Source organism: Cetorhinus maximus, chromosome 2, assembly GCF_964194155.1.
Source record: "Cetorhinus maximus chromosome 2, sCetMax3.hap1.1, whole genome shotgun sequence".
Lineage (NCBI taxonomy): Eukaryota > Metazoa > Chordata > Chondrichthyes > Lamniformes > Cetorhinidae > Cetorhinus > Cetorhinus maximus.
The window spans coordinates 194,885,835-194,904,227 of NC_135880.1; the positions used below are offsets into that span (position 1 = coordinate 194,885,835).

Genomic DNA, 18,393 nt, shown 5'->3' on the forward strand with positions numbered 1-18,393 from the left:
CTTTAGTGCTGTTTGCTTTCAGTTGAGTGCTGGGTAGTTCAAATGACTGGAGTGGGCAAGAGGGTTTTCACAGAATTGTAGAATGATGGAAATTTACAGCACAGGAGCAGGCTATTCAGCCCATCGTGTCTGTGCTGGTTAAAAAAGAGCAATTCAGCCTAATCGAACTTTCCAGCTCTAAATCTGTAGCTTTGTAAGTTACAACATTTCAAGTGCATATCCAAGTACTTTTTAAATGTACTGACGGTTTCTGATTCTACCGCCCGTTCAGGCAGCGAGTCCGCTTTCGAATTTATCGTCGGTGGAAAACATAAACTGGTTAGGAAACTCGACAGTGGCTCGTTTGGCGATCAGGGAGGAGGTGGCATGAAATTGGAACCACACAAAGCGGGGCATCCTCAGCTTCTCTGTGGGAGCAAACTACAAGATCTTACAGGGAGGAGTTGGCATCCCGCACATCTGAGGGAATTTAGTATAAGGATTGTATGTCCTAGGCCCACACAGCGGAGCCTGGTCAACAGTCGTCTCAGACCCCTTTGCTCTGTCAAGCCCGTGTGGTAGCTGGTGTGCACGGCCACCCCATGTTAGGAGAACTCTTGCACAGGCATCTTCCACCCCCTTAAAATGAAGTTTGGGATGTGGAACATTGGCACCCTCATAGACACCCCTAGCACTGACAGATCGGAATGGTGTACTGCTGTGGTTGCTCGGGAGCTCAGACATTTCGACATTGACATCACCGCCCTAAGTGAGACCTGGTGGGCAGGGGAAGGTCAGATCAAGGAACAAGGTGACAGTTACATCTTCTTCTGGAAAGCTAAACCAGTAGAAGGTCGCCACCTCCATGAGGTTGGCTTCACCATTAAAAATAAACTAGTTGACTGTCTCAAAGACACCCCTTGTGGGATAAATGTGTGGCTCATGACCCTTCGACTCACCCTAGTCCAGATCCAATGTCACTACAGTCCTCAGCGCATACGCCCCAACACTGAGTGCTACAGACGAGTCCAAAGAGGAATTTTACTCCAGACTTGAACAATCCCTAGCCTGACTCCAAACGGGCAATAAGCTGATCCTCCTTAGCGACTTCAATGCCAGAGTTGGGAAGGACACAGACCTCTGGGGAGATGGAATCAGCAGAGAGTGGGTAGGGAAATCCAACACCAATGGTGCTCTACCCCTGACAAGATGCCTAGAACACGGTCTTGTCATAACCAACACCTTGTTCCATCAGAGGGACAAGTACAAGGCCTCATGGCAACACCCTCACTCCAAGCACTGGCACCTGCTCGACTACGTCATTGTCCGAGCGAGGGACAGTAAGGACGAGTGTATCACCTGCGCCATGACAGGAGCCAATGACTGCTGGACGGACCACCGCATAATTCACTCTGTCAGCAACATCAATGTAGCCCCAAAGCAGCAATAGAACAAACAATGCTGCAGGAAAATCAGCACTGAGGCACTCAAGAGCCCTGATAAGAGAGCCCTATTCAGCCAGTGCCTCATTGCCAACCTGGTGACTCCTGGTGACTCAGACACGCAGAGTGTCCACAGCGCCTGGTCTGCTCTCAAGGCCTCCATCATCAGCACCTGCGAAGAGACACTTGGCCATTCGACCAGGAAGCACCAAGACTGGTTCGATGAGAATGACCAGGAGATCCAGGAGCTGATAAGCCGCAAGCACAAGTCACTTCTGAACCTGAAACAGCAAACCCAACTCTAGAGCAAGTAAGCAGCTCTACAGACGGCTAAAGCTGAGGCCCAGTAAAAAACCCATGACCTAAAGAGCAGATGGTGGGTGGAGGAAGCGCAGGAGATCCAACAGTGAGCCGACAACCATGACGTGTGAGGTTTCTTTAGTGCAGTCAAGACCACCCAAGGTCCCACTCCACTGCTGGCCAAGAACGGAGAGGTGCTCATCAAGGACAGAGAGGCAGTGAGCGCCCACTGGAAGGAACGCTTCGACGCTTCGAAGATCTTCTTAACAGAGACTCTGTCTTCAACGCGAATGTCCTCGACTCCATCCCGCAGCAGGCTACCCGCCACCATCTCAGCACAACCCCAACCCAGCACGAGGTAGAAAAGGCCATTCGACAGCTAAAGAACAACAAGGCATCGGGAGTGGATGATATCCCCGCTGAAGCACTAAAGCATGGTAGAGAAGCACTAAGGGCGCAAATACATGGCCTCATCTCCCTTATCTGGAAGGAGGAGAGCATGCCAGGAGATCTCAAAGATGCCGTAATCATCGCCATCTTCAAGAAAGGTGACAAGACCCTCCCAGAGTTGCAATGTGGATTCCGCCCACTAAGGGGCACAAGGGTGCCAGACCTGCTGAGTTTTTCCAGGTATTTTTGTTTTTCTTTTGGATTTCCAGCATCCGCAGTTTTTTGTTTTTAACCTGTAATACCTGATGTGCCTTTAGCCAAACTATTATAGTACAGCTACAACATTGGCATCCACCCAAAAATGTGAAAAAATTGCCCGGGTATGTCCTGTCCACATGAAGCAGGACAAATCTAACCAGGCCAATGACCATCCCATCAGTCTACTCTTGATCATCAGCAAAGTAGTGGTACTTAGCAAGCAGCACTTACTCAGCAGTAACCTGCTCACTGACTATCAGTTTGGGTTCTGCCAGGGTCACTTAGCTCCTGACTAAGTCCAAACATGGACAAAAGAGCTGGATTCCAGACTTGAGGTAAGAATGACTGCCCTTGACATCAAGGCAGCATTTGACCGAGTGTGGCACCAAGGAGCCCTAGCAAAACTGAAGTCAATGGGAATCAGGGGGAAAATTCTCCGCTGGTTGGAGTCATGCCTAGCACAAAGGAAGACGGTTGTTGTAGGTCGATCATCTCAATACCAGGCCATCACTGCAGAAGTTCTTCAGGATAGTGTCCTAGGCCTAACCATCTTCAGCAGCTTCATCCATGACCTTCCCTCCAACATAAGGCCAGAAGTGGAGAGGTTGGCAAATGACTGCATAACGTTCATCACTATTCACAATACCTTAGGTGATGAAGCAGTTTGTTGCCACCTGAAAGACTGAGCTGATAAGTGACAAGTAACATTTGCACCACACAAATGTCAGGCAATGACCATCTCCAACAAGAAAGAATCCAACCATTGCCCCTTGATGTTCAATGGCATTACCATCGCTGAATCTCCCACTATCAACATACTGGGGGTTACCATTGACCAGAAACTGAACTGGACTAGCGATATAAATACTGTGGCTACAAGAGCAGGTCAGAGGCTGAGAATCCGGCAGCAAGTAGCTTACCTCAAAGCCTATCCACCATCTAATGCACAAGTCAAGAAGGCGATGGAATATTCTTCACTTGCCTGGAGTGGTTTGTGGCTCCAACAGCACTCAAGAAGTTCGACACCATCCAGGACAAAGCAGCTGCTTGATCTGCACCTCATCCACATTCAGTCCCTGCACCTCAGATGCCTCACTGTGTGTCATCTGTAAGATGCACTGCAGCAACTTGTCGAGGTTACTTCAACAGCACCTTCCAAACCATCAGCTTCCGACACTTAGAAGGACAAGGGCAGCAGACACATGGGAACACCACCAGCGGCAAGTTCCTCTCCAAGTCACACACCATCTTGACTTGGAAATACAGCATGGTTCCTTCACTGTTGCTGAGTCAAAATCCTGGAACTCCTTTCCTAACAGCACTGTGGGTGTACCTACACCAGATGCACCACAGTGGTTCAAGGTGGTGGCTCAATTGGGAGTGGGAAACAAATGCTGGCCTTCCCAGCAACGCCCCCATCCCATGAAAGAATTTTAAAAAGGCAAGTGTAGTGAGGCGCCTCTTGTACTGTATTGAAATAAACTGATCTGTATTGTGATATATGTAACGTCAAATTTGAACTATTATGTAATGTAGCCTTACAAATTTTATGAATGAAGTATATTTGTGAAAAAAAATCAAACCCTTCGTTACTGGGTGTGACTCCTCTCTGCATAGCAGTTGCCAACCCCTCCAGAGTCCCTAGAAATTAAAGATAAATCCCTTGGACACACCTAGAGGATGGTGGTGGTGTGGAACTCACTGCCTTCTTCTTCTTGGGCTGTCCCTCGGGGTCGAGGATGACTTGCTTCCACACTAAAAGTTAATTCTCAGAGGACTGAAGAGTCCAATGTGTGACCTACAGTCTCTGTCACAGGTGGGGGCAGATGGTGGTGGGGGAACAGGGTGGGTGGGATGCCCGGGTTGCTATGGGCTCCTTTGGCTGTCGACGCTTGGCTTCAGCTAGTCCTTGGCGATGGGACTCTGTGTTCAGCTCCTTCCTGGATGCTTTCCCTCCACTTCGGGCGGTCTTGGGCCAAGGATTCCCAGATGTCGGTCGAGATGTTGTCCTTTTATCAAGGAGCCTTTGAGGGTCTCCTTGAAGCGTTTCCTCTCCCCTCCTGGAGCTCGCTTGCTGTGTCGAAGCTCTGAGTAGAGTGCTTGTTTCAGGAGTCTCGTGTCAGACATGCGGACTACGTGGCCTGCCCAGCGGAGCTGATTGAGCGTGGTCAATGCTTCGATGCTGGGGATGTTGGCCTGAGCGGGAACACTGCCGTTGGTGTGCCTGTCCTGCCAATGGATTTGCAGGATCCTGTGGAGGCGGCGCTGGTGGTACTTCTCCAGAGTTTTGAGGTGCCTGTTGTACATAGTCCATGTCTCTGAGCCATATAGGAGGACGGGTATCACTACTGCTCTGTAGACCATGAGCTCGGTGTTGGGTTTGAGATCCGGGTCTTCAAACACTCTCTTCCTCAGGTGGCCGAAGGCAACGCTGGCACACTGAAGGTGGTGTTGAACCTCGTTGTTGATGTCTGCCCTTGTTGACAGTAGGTTCCCAAGATTTGGAAAGTGGACATTATTTTCACCGTGTGGCAACTGCAAGAGAAATGCTGGGAACAGCATCAACCCTTGTACACGGCCGCCTTTGACCTCACAAAAGCCTTTGACGCTGTCAACTCCGAAGGATTATGGATCATCCTCCTCTGTTTCGGCTGCCGCCAAAAAGTTTGTCACCAACCTCCGCTTGCTCCACAATAACATGCAAGCCGTGATCCTGACCAATGGATCCACCACAGACCCAATCCACATTTGGACCAGGGTCGAGCAAGGCTGTGTCATCCACCCAGGATTACCTGTATATCCAGGACATACAACGCTCCTCGGACTGCTGTTCTTGTCGCATTCTGAGATCCACATTCAGTGCCAGGGGCCGCCATATGAACACACTCGACCTCTCCCTCCAGCAGCACCGCCGCACCCTTTTTCAAAGCTGCGCGTGCCCCCAGTTTTATTTTATTCTTTGTCTCATCCGACTCCTCAACAAGAAACTTTGTCTCTTTCAGGTGTAAAGGAATGCAAGCTCCAACAACTCATCGACACCAACACCCATCCATGACCCTCCAGCCCTGCCTGTCCCTCTGTCCCCATCCCATCTTCCATTCCCAGCCCCGGCCGTGTATTCACTATACCCCCTGACCTTCCCCTCTCCGACGCTGAACGTTCAGTGCTTAGCAAAGGACTTGGTATGAGTTTCATACCCTTACACCCTCATCTCAATGAATTTCGGGCTCGGCACGATGCTGAACTCTTCTTCCGCCGCCTTCGTCTCCGTGCTCACTTCTTTGGGCAGGAGTCCTCTCCCCGTTCAACGGATCCTTTTACCCACCTCCAATATTCTCCCTCCACCTGGACCCCTCCCTCTGGATTCTTACTTTCTCTTGATCTTTTCATTGAGAACTGTCGGCATCACATTAGTTGTCTCAATTTCTCTGCTCCTCTCACCCACTCTAACCTGTCTCTCTCTGAACTTGCTGCACTCCGTTCTCGCAGGTCCAACCCTGACATTGTCATCAAACCCGCCGACAAGGGTGGTGTTGTTGTTGTCTGGCGCACTGACCTCTACCTCGCAGAGGCTGAGCGTCAACTCGCAGACACTTCCTCCTACCTCCCCCTGGACCATGACCCGACCACTGAACATCAAGCCATTGTTTCCAGGACTGTCACTGACCTCATCCCCTCTGGAGATCTTCCTTCCACAGCTTCCAACCTGATAGTCTCCCAACCTCGGACGGCCCTCTTCTACCTCCTACCCAAAATCCACAAACAGGACTGTCCCGGCAGACCGATCGTGTCAGCCTGTTCCTGCCCCGTGGAACTCATTTCTTGCTATCTTGACTCCATTCTCTCTCCCCTTGTCCAGTCCCTTCCTACCTACATCCGTGATTCCTCTGACACCCTACATCATATCAACAATTTCCAGTTCCCTGGCCCCAACCACCTCCTCTTCACCATGGACACCCAATCCCTCTACACCTCCACCCCCCACCGGGATGGTCTGATGGCTCTCGGTTTCTTCCTCGAACAGAGGCCTGAACAATCCCCATCCACCACTATTCTCCTCCGTCTGGCTGAACTTGTTCTCACACTGAACAATTTATCCTTAAACTCCTCTCACTTCCTCCAAATAAAAGTGTGGCTATGGGTACCCGTATGGGCCCCATCTATGCCTGTGTCTTTATGGGGTATGTGGAACATTCCTTGTTCCAGTCCTACTCCGGCCCCCTCCCACAACTCTTTCTCTGGTACATCGATGATTACTTCAGTGCTGCTTCATGCTCTCGTCTGGACCTGGAAAAATTTATTAATTTTGCTTCCAATTTCCACCCCTCCATCATTTTCACATGGTCCATCTCTGACACTTCCTTTCCCTTCCTTGATCTCTCTGTCTCAATTTCTGGTGATACACTGTCCACCAATATCCATTACAAGCCCATGACTCCCACAGCTACCTCGACTACAGCTCCTCACACCCTGCTTCCTGTAAGGACTCCATCCCATTCTCTCAGTTCCTTCGCCTCCGTCGCATCTGTTCTGATGATGCCACTTCAAAAACAATTCCTCTGACATGTCCTCCTTCTTCCTTAACCGAGGTTTTCCACCCACGGTGGTTGACAGGACCCTCAACCGTGTCCGGCCCATCTCCCTCACATCCACCCTCACACCTTCGTCTCCCTCCCAGAAACATGATAGGGTCCCCCTTGTCCACACTTATCACCCCATCAGCCTCCGCATTCAAAGGATCATCCTCCGCCATTTCCGCCAACTCCAGCATGATGTCACTATCAAACACACCTTCCCTTCACCCCCCCCAGCGGCATTCCGCAGGGATCGTTCCCTCAGGGACACCCTGGTCCACTCCTCCATCACCCCCTACACCTCAACCCCCTCCCACGGCACCTTCCCATGCAACCGCAGAAGGTGCAACAACTGCCCCTTTACTTCCCCTCTCCTCACCGTCCAAGGGCCCAAACACTCCTTTCAAGTGAAGCAGCATTTCACTTGCACTTCCCTCAATTTAGTCTACTGCAATCGTTGCTCCCAATGCGGTTTCCTCTACAAAAACAAAAATACCTGGAAAAACTCAGCAGGTCTGGCAGCATCTGCGGAGAGGAACACAGTTAACATTTCGAGTCCGAATGACCCTTCAACAGAACTAAGTAAAAATACAAGAGAGGTGAAATATAAGCTGGTTTAAGGGGACTGGGACAAGTAGAGCTGGATAGAGGGCCAGTGATAGGTGGAGATAACCAAAAGATGTCACAGACAAAAGGTCAAAGAGGTGTTGAAGGTCTTGATATTATCTAAGGAATGTGCTAATTAAGGGTAGAAAGCAGGACAAGCAAGGTACAGATAGCCCTAGTGGGGGTGGGGTGGGTGAAGGAATCAAAAAAGGCTAAAAGGTAGAGATAAAACAATGGATGGAAATACATTTAAAAATAATGGAAGTAGGTGGGAAAAGAAAAATCTATAAAATTATTGGAAAAAAGGGGGGGGGATCGGAAAGGGGGTGGGGATGGAGGAGAGTTCATGATCTAAAATTGTTGAACTCAATATTCAGTCCAGAAGGCTGTAAAGTGCCTAGTCGGAAGATGAGTTGCTGTTCCTCCAGTTTGCGTTGAGCTTCACTAGAACAATGCAGCAAGCCAAGGACAGACATGTGGGCATGAGAGCAGGGTGGAGTGTTGAAATGGCAAGCGACAGGGAGGTCTGGGAAATGCTTGCGGACAGACTGAAGGTGTTCTGCAAAGCGGTCACCCAGTCTGCGTTTTGTCTCTCCAATGTAGTGGAAACCGCATTGGGAGCAACAAATACAGTAGACTAAATTGAGGGAAGTGCAAGTGAAATGCTGCTTCACTTGAAAGGAATGTTTGGGCCCTTGGACGGTGAGGAGAGGGGAAGTAAAGGGGCAGGTGTTGCACCTTCTGCGGTTGCATGGGAAGGTGCCGTGGGAGGGGGTTGAGGTGTAGGGGGTGATGGAGGAGTGGACCAGGGTGTCCCAGAGGGAACGATCTCTGCAGAATGCCGCCGGGGGTGTGATTTGGTGGTGGCATCATGCTGGAGTTGGCGGAAATGGCGGAGGATGACCTTTTGAATGCGGAGGCTGGTGGGGTGATAAGTGAGGACAAGGGGGACCCTATCATGTTTCTGGGAGGGAGAAGAAGGTGTGAGGGTGGATGTGCGGGAGATGGGCCGGACAAGGTTGAGGGCCCTGTCAACGACTGTGGGTGGAAAACCTCGGTTAAGGAAGAAGGAGGACATGTCAGAGGAACTGTTTTTGAAAGTGGCATCATCAGAACAGATGCGATGGAGGCGAAGGAACTGAGAGAATGGGATGGAGTCCTTACAGGAAGCAGGGTGTGAGGAGCTGTAGTCGAGGTAGCTGTGGGAGTCGGTAGGCTTGTAATGGATATTGGTGGACAGTCTATCACCAGAAATTGAGACGGAGAGGTCAAGGGAAGGGAAGTGTCAGAGATGGACCATGTGAAAATGATGGAGGGGCGGAAATTGGAAGCAAAATTAATAAATTTTTCCAGGTCCCGACGAGAGCATGAAGCAGCACCGAAGTAATCATCGATGTACCGGAGAAAGAGTTGTGGGAGGGGAGAGACCAAACGCAGACTGGGTGACCGCTTTGCAGAACACCTTTGGTCTGTCCGCAAACATTACCCAGACCTCCCTGTTGCTTGCCATTTCAACACTCCATCCTGCTCTCATGCCCACAAGTCCGTCCTTGGCTTGCTGCATTGTTCCAGTGAAGCTCAACGCAAATTGGAGGAACAGCACCTCATCTTCCGACTAGGCACTTTACAGCCTTCCAGACTGAATATTGAGTTCAACAATTTTAGATCATGAACTCTCACCTCCATCCCCACCCCCTTTCCGATTCCCCCTCCTTTTTTTTCCCAATAATTTATATAGATTTTTCTTTTCCCACCTACTTCCATTATTTTTAAATGTATTTCCATCCATTGTTTTATCTCTACCTTTTAGCCTTTTTCAAATCCTTCACCCCACCCCACACCCACTAGGGCTATCTGTACCTTGCTCGTCCTGCTTTCTACCCTTAATTAGCACATTCCTTAGATAATATCACCACCTTCAACACCTCTTTGACCTTTTGTCTGTGACATCTTTTGGTTATCTCCACCTATCACTGGCCCTCTATCCAGCTCTTATTGTCACCCCGCACCCCCTCCCGCGCCACCACCCCCCCCCACCCCCACCACCCCTTAAACCAGCTTATATTTCACCTCTCTTCTATTTTTACTTAGTTCTGTTGAAGGGTCATTCGGACTCGCAACGTTAACTGTGCTCCTTTCCGTAGATGCTGCCAGACCTGCTGAGTTTTTCCAGGTATTTATATTTTTGGTTAGGTATTACAGGTTATGTACCTTTACAATATACATTTACGTTTCATGCCAAGTCTTCTCTGGTGCATACAGGGGTTTTACACAGTAACCAGCCCCTCTGTGTACTATGGTGGGAGGGCTTTCTTCATTGGGCTTTTGCAGCAACTGCACCAGGCTTTAGTGAATCCCTCAGCATGTCGTCCTGGACTTTGGAATGTGCCAGTCTGTAACACTCATTGACAGGTTTTTGCACTGAAAGAGGAGCAAGCTTTGAGAAGACCCAAGAGCATCTTTCACTGAGTTGATGGCCCTCCAGCCGCAGTTGATGTTTATCTCTTTATGCATTTCTGGGAACAGCCTGTAGAGCACAGACTCCTGTGTTATGGAGCTGCTCGTAATGAACCCCATCAAAAACCGCTGCATCTCTTTCCAGGCCTGCCTTGCAAAGGCACATTCCAGAAAGAGGTGGAGAGAGTCTCTTCCCACCACAGCTACCTCGAGGGTAACATGCGGAAGGGGTGTGCAGGAACAATCTGACAGGGAGGGTGCTTCCCACTGCCAGCCAGTTTACATCTTGGCGCTTGTTTGAATGTTCTGGTGATGAGGCATTCTTCAAAATGTCTTTGACAGTCAGCGCAGGGAACCATCCCACAGGATCCAGGAATTCCTATTCCCGCAGGGCCTCGAGGATGTTACATGTACCAGAGACTGATGGGCTAGTGGTCAAAGGTGTTTTTCTGCACAAACCTTTCCACGAGAGACAGGCTATCCGGCAACATCCAACCGAATGGACGGTTACATGACTAGACCCATCCTTCGACCGAGGGCAACATTGGGTACGTTTTCTTTCCCCTTTTCGTAGGGATTTGTACATCGTGTCCTTGCGGACACGGTCCATTTTCAATCTACTGATAAAGCGGAAGATGGCTCAGGTGACTGCCAGTGGAGGTTTTGATGCCAAGCGGTCAGCTCAACTTATTTTGACGGTGTGGAGGTGAGATCAGGTCAGTTGCAGGGAGGGACATCCTTGTCAACAGCTCTTAAAGTGCTGCTGTTTGGCCTTAACCCTGTCATCATAGGGACAGTTGGCTCATTCAGCTTCTTGAACCTGTTACCTTAGGAAAAGGAGGAGGCCCATTCAGCTCCCTCGAGTCTGTTGTAACTCTTTTGAGTCAAAACAATAAACTAAATTAACAAAAACAAGGGAGAAATCAAGCACAGCCCCTAAGTCAGGTCAGCTGTAAAATCAAGGAAAAACTTTAAAGGAACTGGAGTCTGTTGTACAGGAACAAGAGGCCTACATACAATGTTAGAATAGTGTCCTTTGATTTGTACTAAATGGTTTCATTAATATAGCCCCTCCCTCCCTCCCCCGGATATCATAATCTTTAGAATGATTGACCGAAACGTCAACTCTGTTTCTCTCTCCACAGATGCTGTCAGGCCTGCTGAGTTTTTCCAGCATTTTCTGTTTTTGTTTCAAACTTCTCCACCTCCTTTTTTAAGTTAGTCTGTAAAACCCGCACTTCGACCAAGTTTCCAGTTAGCAGCCCGGATCTGTGACCCCCCATGTCAAATTTTGGCTAATTTGCTGTGAATCGCCTGGGCACCTGAACCAAAGGCGCTATATAAATTGAAAGTTGGTCTTTCCCCGTTTGCGAGCTGGGAAGCGCATCGGGAAATTTGCACTTGGGCGTCCTTCCGAGCCCTGGACTTGGGAGCGGGCGTCTGTGTCTCTGGGCTGGGGCTAGTTGCCCTCTGACGGCTCTGGGGCTGGAACTCCGGCGAGCGTCAGTCAGTCAGTCAGTCAGGCGGATGAGGAAGTAGCCGAGGAGCTGGGCTGCCTCCTACCTCGTCCCTGAGTGTGTGTGTGTGTATCCGGCTTCGGATCCTGGCCGGGGGAGAAGGCGGATGGGGTGACTCCGACTAAACCCCCGCCCGCACCCTCTTACCTTGGTGCCTTTCCCCCCCCCCTCTCCCAACCCCAACCGATGGGAACCAGCAGCACTGGGCACAGTCCCCCGGCGGGGGAGCTCAGTCCGCCCCTAGAGGCATGGAGTTGCGGCTATTGCGGGAAGGACTCGTTCTGTGCTCAGGGTGAGATGGGATGGGGGGGGAGCGCGGAGGGAATCCTAGTGAAAAGTCAAGTGAACGGGTAGAGATTAATAAGAGGATGGGTATTGGCAGGAGTTACAGGGAATAGTTGATGAGAAATGGTTACATGAATTGTATCTGTTACATTGTTGTAAAATGTTACCAATGTATCTAAACACTGTAACAACTGGAAGTGAAAGGTTCTTTAAGCTGCGTTCACTTGCTGGCGTTGGCTTTCCCTTCGTTAGTTTTCTGTCAGTATCGTTGTTGGTTTCACAGCTTGTTCCGTTGCCAGGGCTTTGCGGACCTGTTGATTTCCAGCTGCCCCTCTCTCCGCTGCTGTTCCTGTGAAATCCGTCCCATTTCCACGGGGGTCGCTTTCTGGGTTGTTCGTTGCCCCCCATCTCTTTTTTTTTTGTTCCCCAACTCGCTTCCCCTTATCTTGGCGTCCGTTTCGGGGTGTGGGCTGAAGCCCGAAGCGGCTTTCTCCCGCCAGTTCCACTTCTTGCAAAATGCCCACTATATTTTCCCTGTTTTTTTTCTTTTTAAAAAAAAATGTTTTGCTCAGGTTTCCATGCGATCGTGGCCGTTTATAGCCCCCCCCCCCCCCCCACCCCCCCCAATCCCATTCTGCTGAAATGTGTTGGTAGATTGATTTGTAATTCAACTGCTAGTCAAAATGATTGAATATTATTGTAAAGTGGTGCTTTTGTGTCATGGACGGGTTTCCCTACTGTCCTCTGTCCACTAGTTTCGCACCTTTTCAGAGCTGCAGGTTTCCTTGCGTTTTCCGAGAGCCGCTTGAAGTGGGAATTTGAGGGGGAGTTAGCCACTGAAATGCTGCAGATGCTGGAAGCCAGAAATTTAAAAAAAAAACAGAAAATGCTGGAGCAGCTCAGTAGCTCTGGCAGTGTCTGTGGAGAGAGAAACAGAGTTAACGTTTCTATTCCAATATGACTCTTCTTGAGAACAGTTGTCTCAGGACAATTACGTAGGTAGTGGCCTTCCTCAAGGAAAAAAAAACAGGAAAACTTGGAAATGTAGGGTACCAGTAAAACTTGTCCGAACTGGCCTGGTAAAATGGAACTCCAGTATTACTGGTGACAGTATTACTGATTGTTGCTGGGATTTGAAAATTTTGAACTTTGCTTTTCCTCCTGGGCTAACCTTGGTGTTCTTTTCTGCCTCATAATTTCACTTGTCCGCCATTCTTCCCATCTTTTTTCCCTTGTCTGGAGGTGTGGGTGTGGCTGGCATTTATACCCACTTTTGTTGCATATACCATTGTGGGGTTGGCTACCTTCCTGATCTGTTGTCTAACCGGTTGGAATCTGGATGGATTTCTTAGCCATTTCAGAGGGTTGTTAAGATTCTTGTATGCTGGTGTAGGACTGGAGTCACAGGTCCAGACTGGGTAGGCACAGGAGCTTTCCTTCCCTAGATCATGGTGTTCTAACAATCTAACAGCTTCCTGGTCACTTTTTTTTTGAGACCAGCTTTTTTTATTTCCAGATTTTAACAGAAAACAAATTCAAATGGAAATTGCATTACTTGGATTGTTAGTCTTGGCTGATTAGCATTATGACGTAACTACAACATCCTTTCGTGTGTGTGTGTGCAATGGTGAGTGAGAGCAGGCAATTTCAACTATGCTGCATTATTGCAGCCCAGCCCTATTCTGTCCTCATTCAAAATTTAAACACTGACACTTGCATAAGGGGTCGCTGGATAGTCATCCAAAGTCTTTATAACTTCACACCACCCCTCTAACTTAGGTGTGCTAAGGTCAATTGTAGCCCACCAACTAAGAGCAGGTCTGTGCATATGTGGGACCTCTCTGGAATGTGTGACTCAGTTGTTCACTAACTGGTACTCTGTAATGGGATTATATGTAATGAATGTGTTGGTTTCTATGCTGCTTGTAACCAGGGTTCTCAGCCCTTCAAGTTTAGCCTGGAGTCTTCATGAATTGAAGATCAATGTCCAGGACATTGTTAAGTGCAGCCCTGGAGAAAAATCGAGACATTTTTTTGAACGTTTCTCTCTACCAGATATAAAAATATTGAAAATGGGAGGGGGGAGGGGGGAGGGGGGGCGGTGGGGAGGCTGACAGTCAATCCAATTGAGTAATGAGCCTTTTTTCTTTCCAATTGGCGTAGGAAGGCAGTACATCAAAGGGCGATTGGTCAACTAATGGCTGAAATATGGGGCAAGTGATGTGATATCTCCAGGAATACATTTAATCACAGTTGCAACCCTACCTGCAACTGCCAAGCTACACAATGCTCATTGGAGCAAGTGACCACAGTGTGTTGTCACAACACTGCACTACAAGCCCTTTTGGGCCCTTACACTTAAACTTTAACAATGTTAAAACCCAAAGAAGCTAGGAAAAGAAGTCACAAACAAACTGGAAGACCAATGTAAAGTATTCCTGGCTTTGATATTCCATGAAGCTTATGGGAGCCCTAAACTTCATCTGCACACACAAACAGAAAATTAAAGACTTTCCAGTGTGTGATTCTGGTCACTCAGAGCATGAAATGATTCTGTCTGATTCAAAAATATGAAGGAGGCATACATTCTGCTATTCCCAGTGCAATTATCTAGTTTAATCACCTAGATGTGCAATTATAGTTGTGGCTGTACATCTACATCAGCCATAAGAAAGGGAGAGACAGCCCTGTCAGATGGATGCCCCATGTTTGGTTCTAAATTATAGGTTAGTTTAAAAGTGGTGAAGCCTGAAATTAGAAAGACATAGTAAAAAGCACAAAATGATCTATGATGTTCATAAAGGAACAAAAATGGGCCCAGGAACAGGTTTCTTCAGAATTGTAGCATTACAGATCTTTTAGAAAATATAGTTTTCATCACTTATTTGATTTTGAAACTGATGGATGAGATTGATGTTGGAAAAGTCTAGGATGGGACTTCTGCCCTCAATTGATCTTGGATGCTTTTGATGTTTCTACATTACTCAATGACATGAGGTTGCCTCCTCCAATCCCACTGGTTTATACCAGAATCCACAAGCAGCACTCCTTTCAAAGGGTTTGTTAAAGCTGCTGGTTAAATCTGTCTGTCTTGGACTGGCTGCTTTTCTTGCTCCATTTGTGGTTCAAGTTAAAGCTTTGATGGTGAAATTTTGGACCATATTTGTATTGAGGTAAAGCATTTTCTCTTGCTGCTCCCGTGTAATGCACAATCTGGGCATTACTGATGGATACTGGCGATGTTACTGAACAATGGTGTAGATTGGGAGGTAATAGTGGAGTTCGACTCTGCAGTATAGGTGTAATAATTGAAACTGGAAGCATAGGAATATTACTGCAGGTGGAGTCAGAACGGTGATATTGGACAGGGCCACTTGCTCTAGCTCGTGCTATGACCACGTTCTCTGTTTAAAATTTTGTTCTTGTATATAGAGAGTTTTCTCTAAGCCTGCCTGTATGGTGCCTTCCAGGCTGCTGTAGGGCTGCACACACATGCAGCTTAGCGGGAATATTGTTTATGACTGCACAGCTTGTAGGTGGAGTTGTGAGGACCTTTGTCACAATGGTGAAACATCCCAAGGTGCTTCAGAGGCACATTATCAGACAAAAATGTATGTTGCATTTGCTGTGGGCCCAAGGTTTCTGTGTTACTCAGGGGGCAGTACATGTATTCTGGGATAGTTCCTGCTCATTTTCTACATTTGATTCCAGTTCAAGAATTGCCTTGGGTCAGAGCCCTCAAAAAGAAAAAAATTTCGAGCTGATTTTCCTGTCAACCTGCCTGCTAGTAAGGATGAGTCTATTACATTGTTCAGGACGGGACCATTTATACTCCTGGCGCAAGCCCATACACCCTCTCCCCACCAGGCCTCGCATCAAGACATAGAATGGAAGCAGGACTGTAGGCCTCGGTGCCAGCTGGAAATGAGTAGCCACAAGGCACTGAGGCTTGAAGAATGAGCTGGTGGTGGTGGGGGGGGCGGGGTATGGTAAATGAGACAACTTACTTGTGCTTCCTTTGATCATTTGAGGTTCTTTCAGGAGCCCCATAGACCCTGGGGTCTGCAGTATCCCAGTGCTAAAGCAAACTCACTTCACACGTGAAGATGGATCTATTACTGGCCACAATGAAGATGAAATGGAGTTGAAGATCCTTTGTGAAAACTTTCCTCTCCACCCACCCCTCCTCTCACTCCCTGCCACCCCATGCCCCCTTTTCACAACACACTCAAAGGAAGATAAGGTTGGGAGGGTTAGCAGTGTTTGTTTGTATGTGTGTGCATACAGGCGTGTGCACCCATCCCCTAGTCTAATCTGTGCTAGGTGTTGGCCTAGTCCTGCATATTTTAAGAAGCCCCAGATGGCAAGTGACCATTCCATAGAACAGACTCTCTGAGAGGATGTGGAAGTAGAAATGTGGCTTCATTCAAATTCAAAATAAATGGATTTTATTCAGAAAATAATATTTTGTGATGTATGTGTATGAGTAATTTGAGACATGACATGATAAGTGTTATTGTTGTGGGTCTTAGATGTGGTGGTCATGGGTCTGGACTTACAGACAATGCTGGAGCTTTGATTGAACATTATACCAACAATGTACAATACAGACTCAGCATGAGGCTCTACATAGATTATCTCTCTCCATGCTCTGTTGTCATGTGATCTTAGATCACTGATATAGACTATATATTTACATATTTAACATTAACCCTTTATACTACATCTCCCCCAAGTCTCTGACTCTAAGAAATACTATTATATTATCCTATATCTCCCTCCGAAGTCTCTGTCTTCATCTTTGGTTCACAGACATAGTGTTGTGGTGATTTCACTAATCTCACCAACCTTTTATTTACCTCTGAGGTTGAATAGGATTCAAGTTCTTCATGTTCTCTCTTGAACTCTGTAGAGTAGTACGAAAATCTTCAGAGACTATTAGTTCTCTGTTCAAGTTGTCTTCCTGATCATATGGGTAGTTAGTCTTGTAGATATGAATGCACTTCTGTTTCTTCTCTTATCCCATTCTGCATCTTTACAAGATAAGATCTCAGACTTTGTGTCTTTTCCAGTACTTCACCTTCTTGATTCTGATCTCTAACCCAGACTGATTCATGTAGTTGGATTTCTGGTAACTCATGCACTCTAGGCAAAGGTTGTAATTTTTGGTCTGATTTGCACGATACTCATCCTCCTTCTCCCTTACTTTATCAGTTGTTTTTAGACATGGCATGAGAACGTTTTGGAAGAACAGAAAGTTGAGTCCATAGCCTTCCCATCAGAAGTTCTGAATGAGCCAAAACATTCTGAAGTGGTGTGGAACAGTATCTCAACAGTGCTAAGTTGATATCATCATTCTTTTTTCAACAAAGCTTTGACTGTTCTTACTCCTCTCTTCGGCCTCTCCTTTGCTTGTGAGTATCTGAGTGAACTAGTTGTGTGGACAAATCCATAGTCTTCTGTAAATTTCTTTAATCTGTCATTCACACCATGCCTGAAATGACAAGATCTGGAGTATCATGTGTGGCAAATACTTCCTTTAGTGAATTAAAGATTGCTTCTGAGGTTGTACCAGACAGACGTTTAACCTCAGTCCATCAAGAGTAACAGTCAACAACCAGGATCAATGTCTTCCCCTTGAGTTCAAAGCTCCAGCTGTGACATTCCCACAGTCTGGGTGGAAAAGAGGATACCATTAGTTGTTCTTTTTGCCTTTGGAAATGGATTGCACAGGTGATGCAGCTCGAAATCATGTCCTCTAGTGATTTTGAGATTCCTGGCTACCAAACTGAATATCATGCCCCAGCACGACACTTTGTAATGCCTTGGTGTCCCTGGTGTATTCTTTGAAACTGAGTTTGACCAACCCCTCATCATAGATTAATAAGTCATCCACAGTATTGAGATGTCTGCATTGCTCCCAAGTATTGTTTCAGGATGAGATTGTTTGGAACATAATCTGGCCATCCATTTTTCTTGCAGTTCTCTCTAATTCTAGCATATTCTTCTCTGTTTTCTGTGCTTGTTGTATTTCATTCAGCCTCTTTGTGGTTGCTGGTAGGAATATTGTAGTCCATGAACTGTATGACTCTACAACCTCCACAAGATTTGTGTCCTCCTCTTCTGACTGTCCAACAGGAATGTGTGACAATGCATCTGCTGTTGTTTGCGATTTGCCTTGTTCATGTTTGTCTGGCTCTTCCACCTACTGTTTGAGTGAAATCTTCTGCCTGGTTGACTCAAGGTTTTCTAATTTATCTCCTTTCAGGATGAGTTGTAGATCTGTACAAGCTTTTCAACTTAACAGTAAATGTTCTTGATTGATGATCACATACAAAGTTTGTGATTTATTTTCCTTTGTGCTGGAGATCAGCAGTCAACTGTCTTGACTTTCAACTGAATGCCTCCTGGACTGTGGAGTCTCATAGTCAATGGTTGGAGGGAGTATGGTTTTAACCACTTTTGTGCCTGAGAGAATTGAAACTCCTGCTCCAGTGTCTAATTTGAAGCTTGTTATATGTCCGTTGACCATAATACCTGCACTCCAATAGTTCCCATTTAGATCCTGTTTTCTTTAAGTTTTGA

General features: G+C 47.4%; 1 protein-coding gene across 3 annotated transcripts in view; it reads left to right on the forward strand.

The window, feature by feature from the left end:
- Nucleotides 1-10,392: 10,392 nt before the first annotated feature.
- Nucleotides 10,393-18,393, forward strand: part of LOC144668853 (arginyl-tRNA--protein transferase 1-like) — a 77,769-nt gene continuing 69,768 nt past the window's right edge. Inside the window, exons 1-2 of one of the 3 annotated variants that reach the window (XM_078531298.1) lie at nucleotides 11,706-11,815; nucleotides 17,023-17,222. Coding sequence is in view for 2 of the 3 variants with exons in the window: in XM_078531283.1 (XP_078387409.1) it covers nucleotides 11,710-11,815 (106 nt within the window). In the remaining variant the exon portion in view is untranslated. Of the gene's footprint in view, nucleotides 10,555-11,472; nucleotides 11,816-17,022; nucleotides 17,223-18,393 lie in introns of those variants that run through there. The other 2 variants (XM_078531289.1, XM_078531283.1) reach the window with 2 other exon arrangements.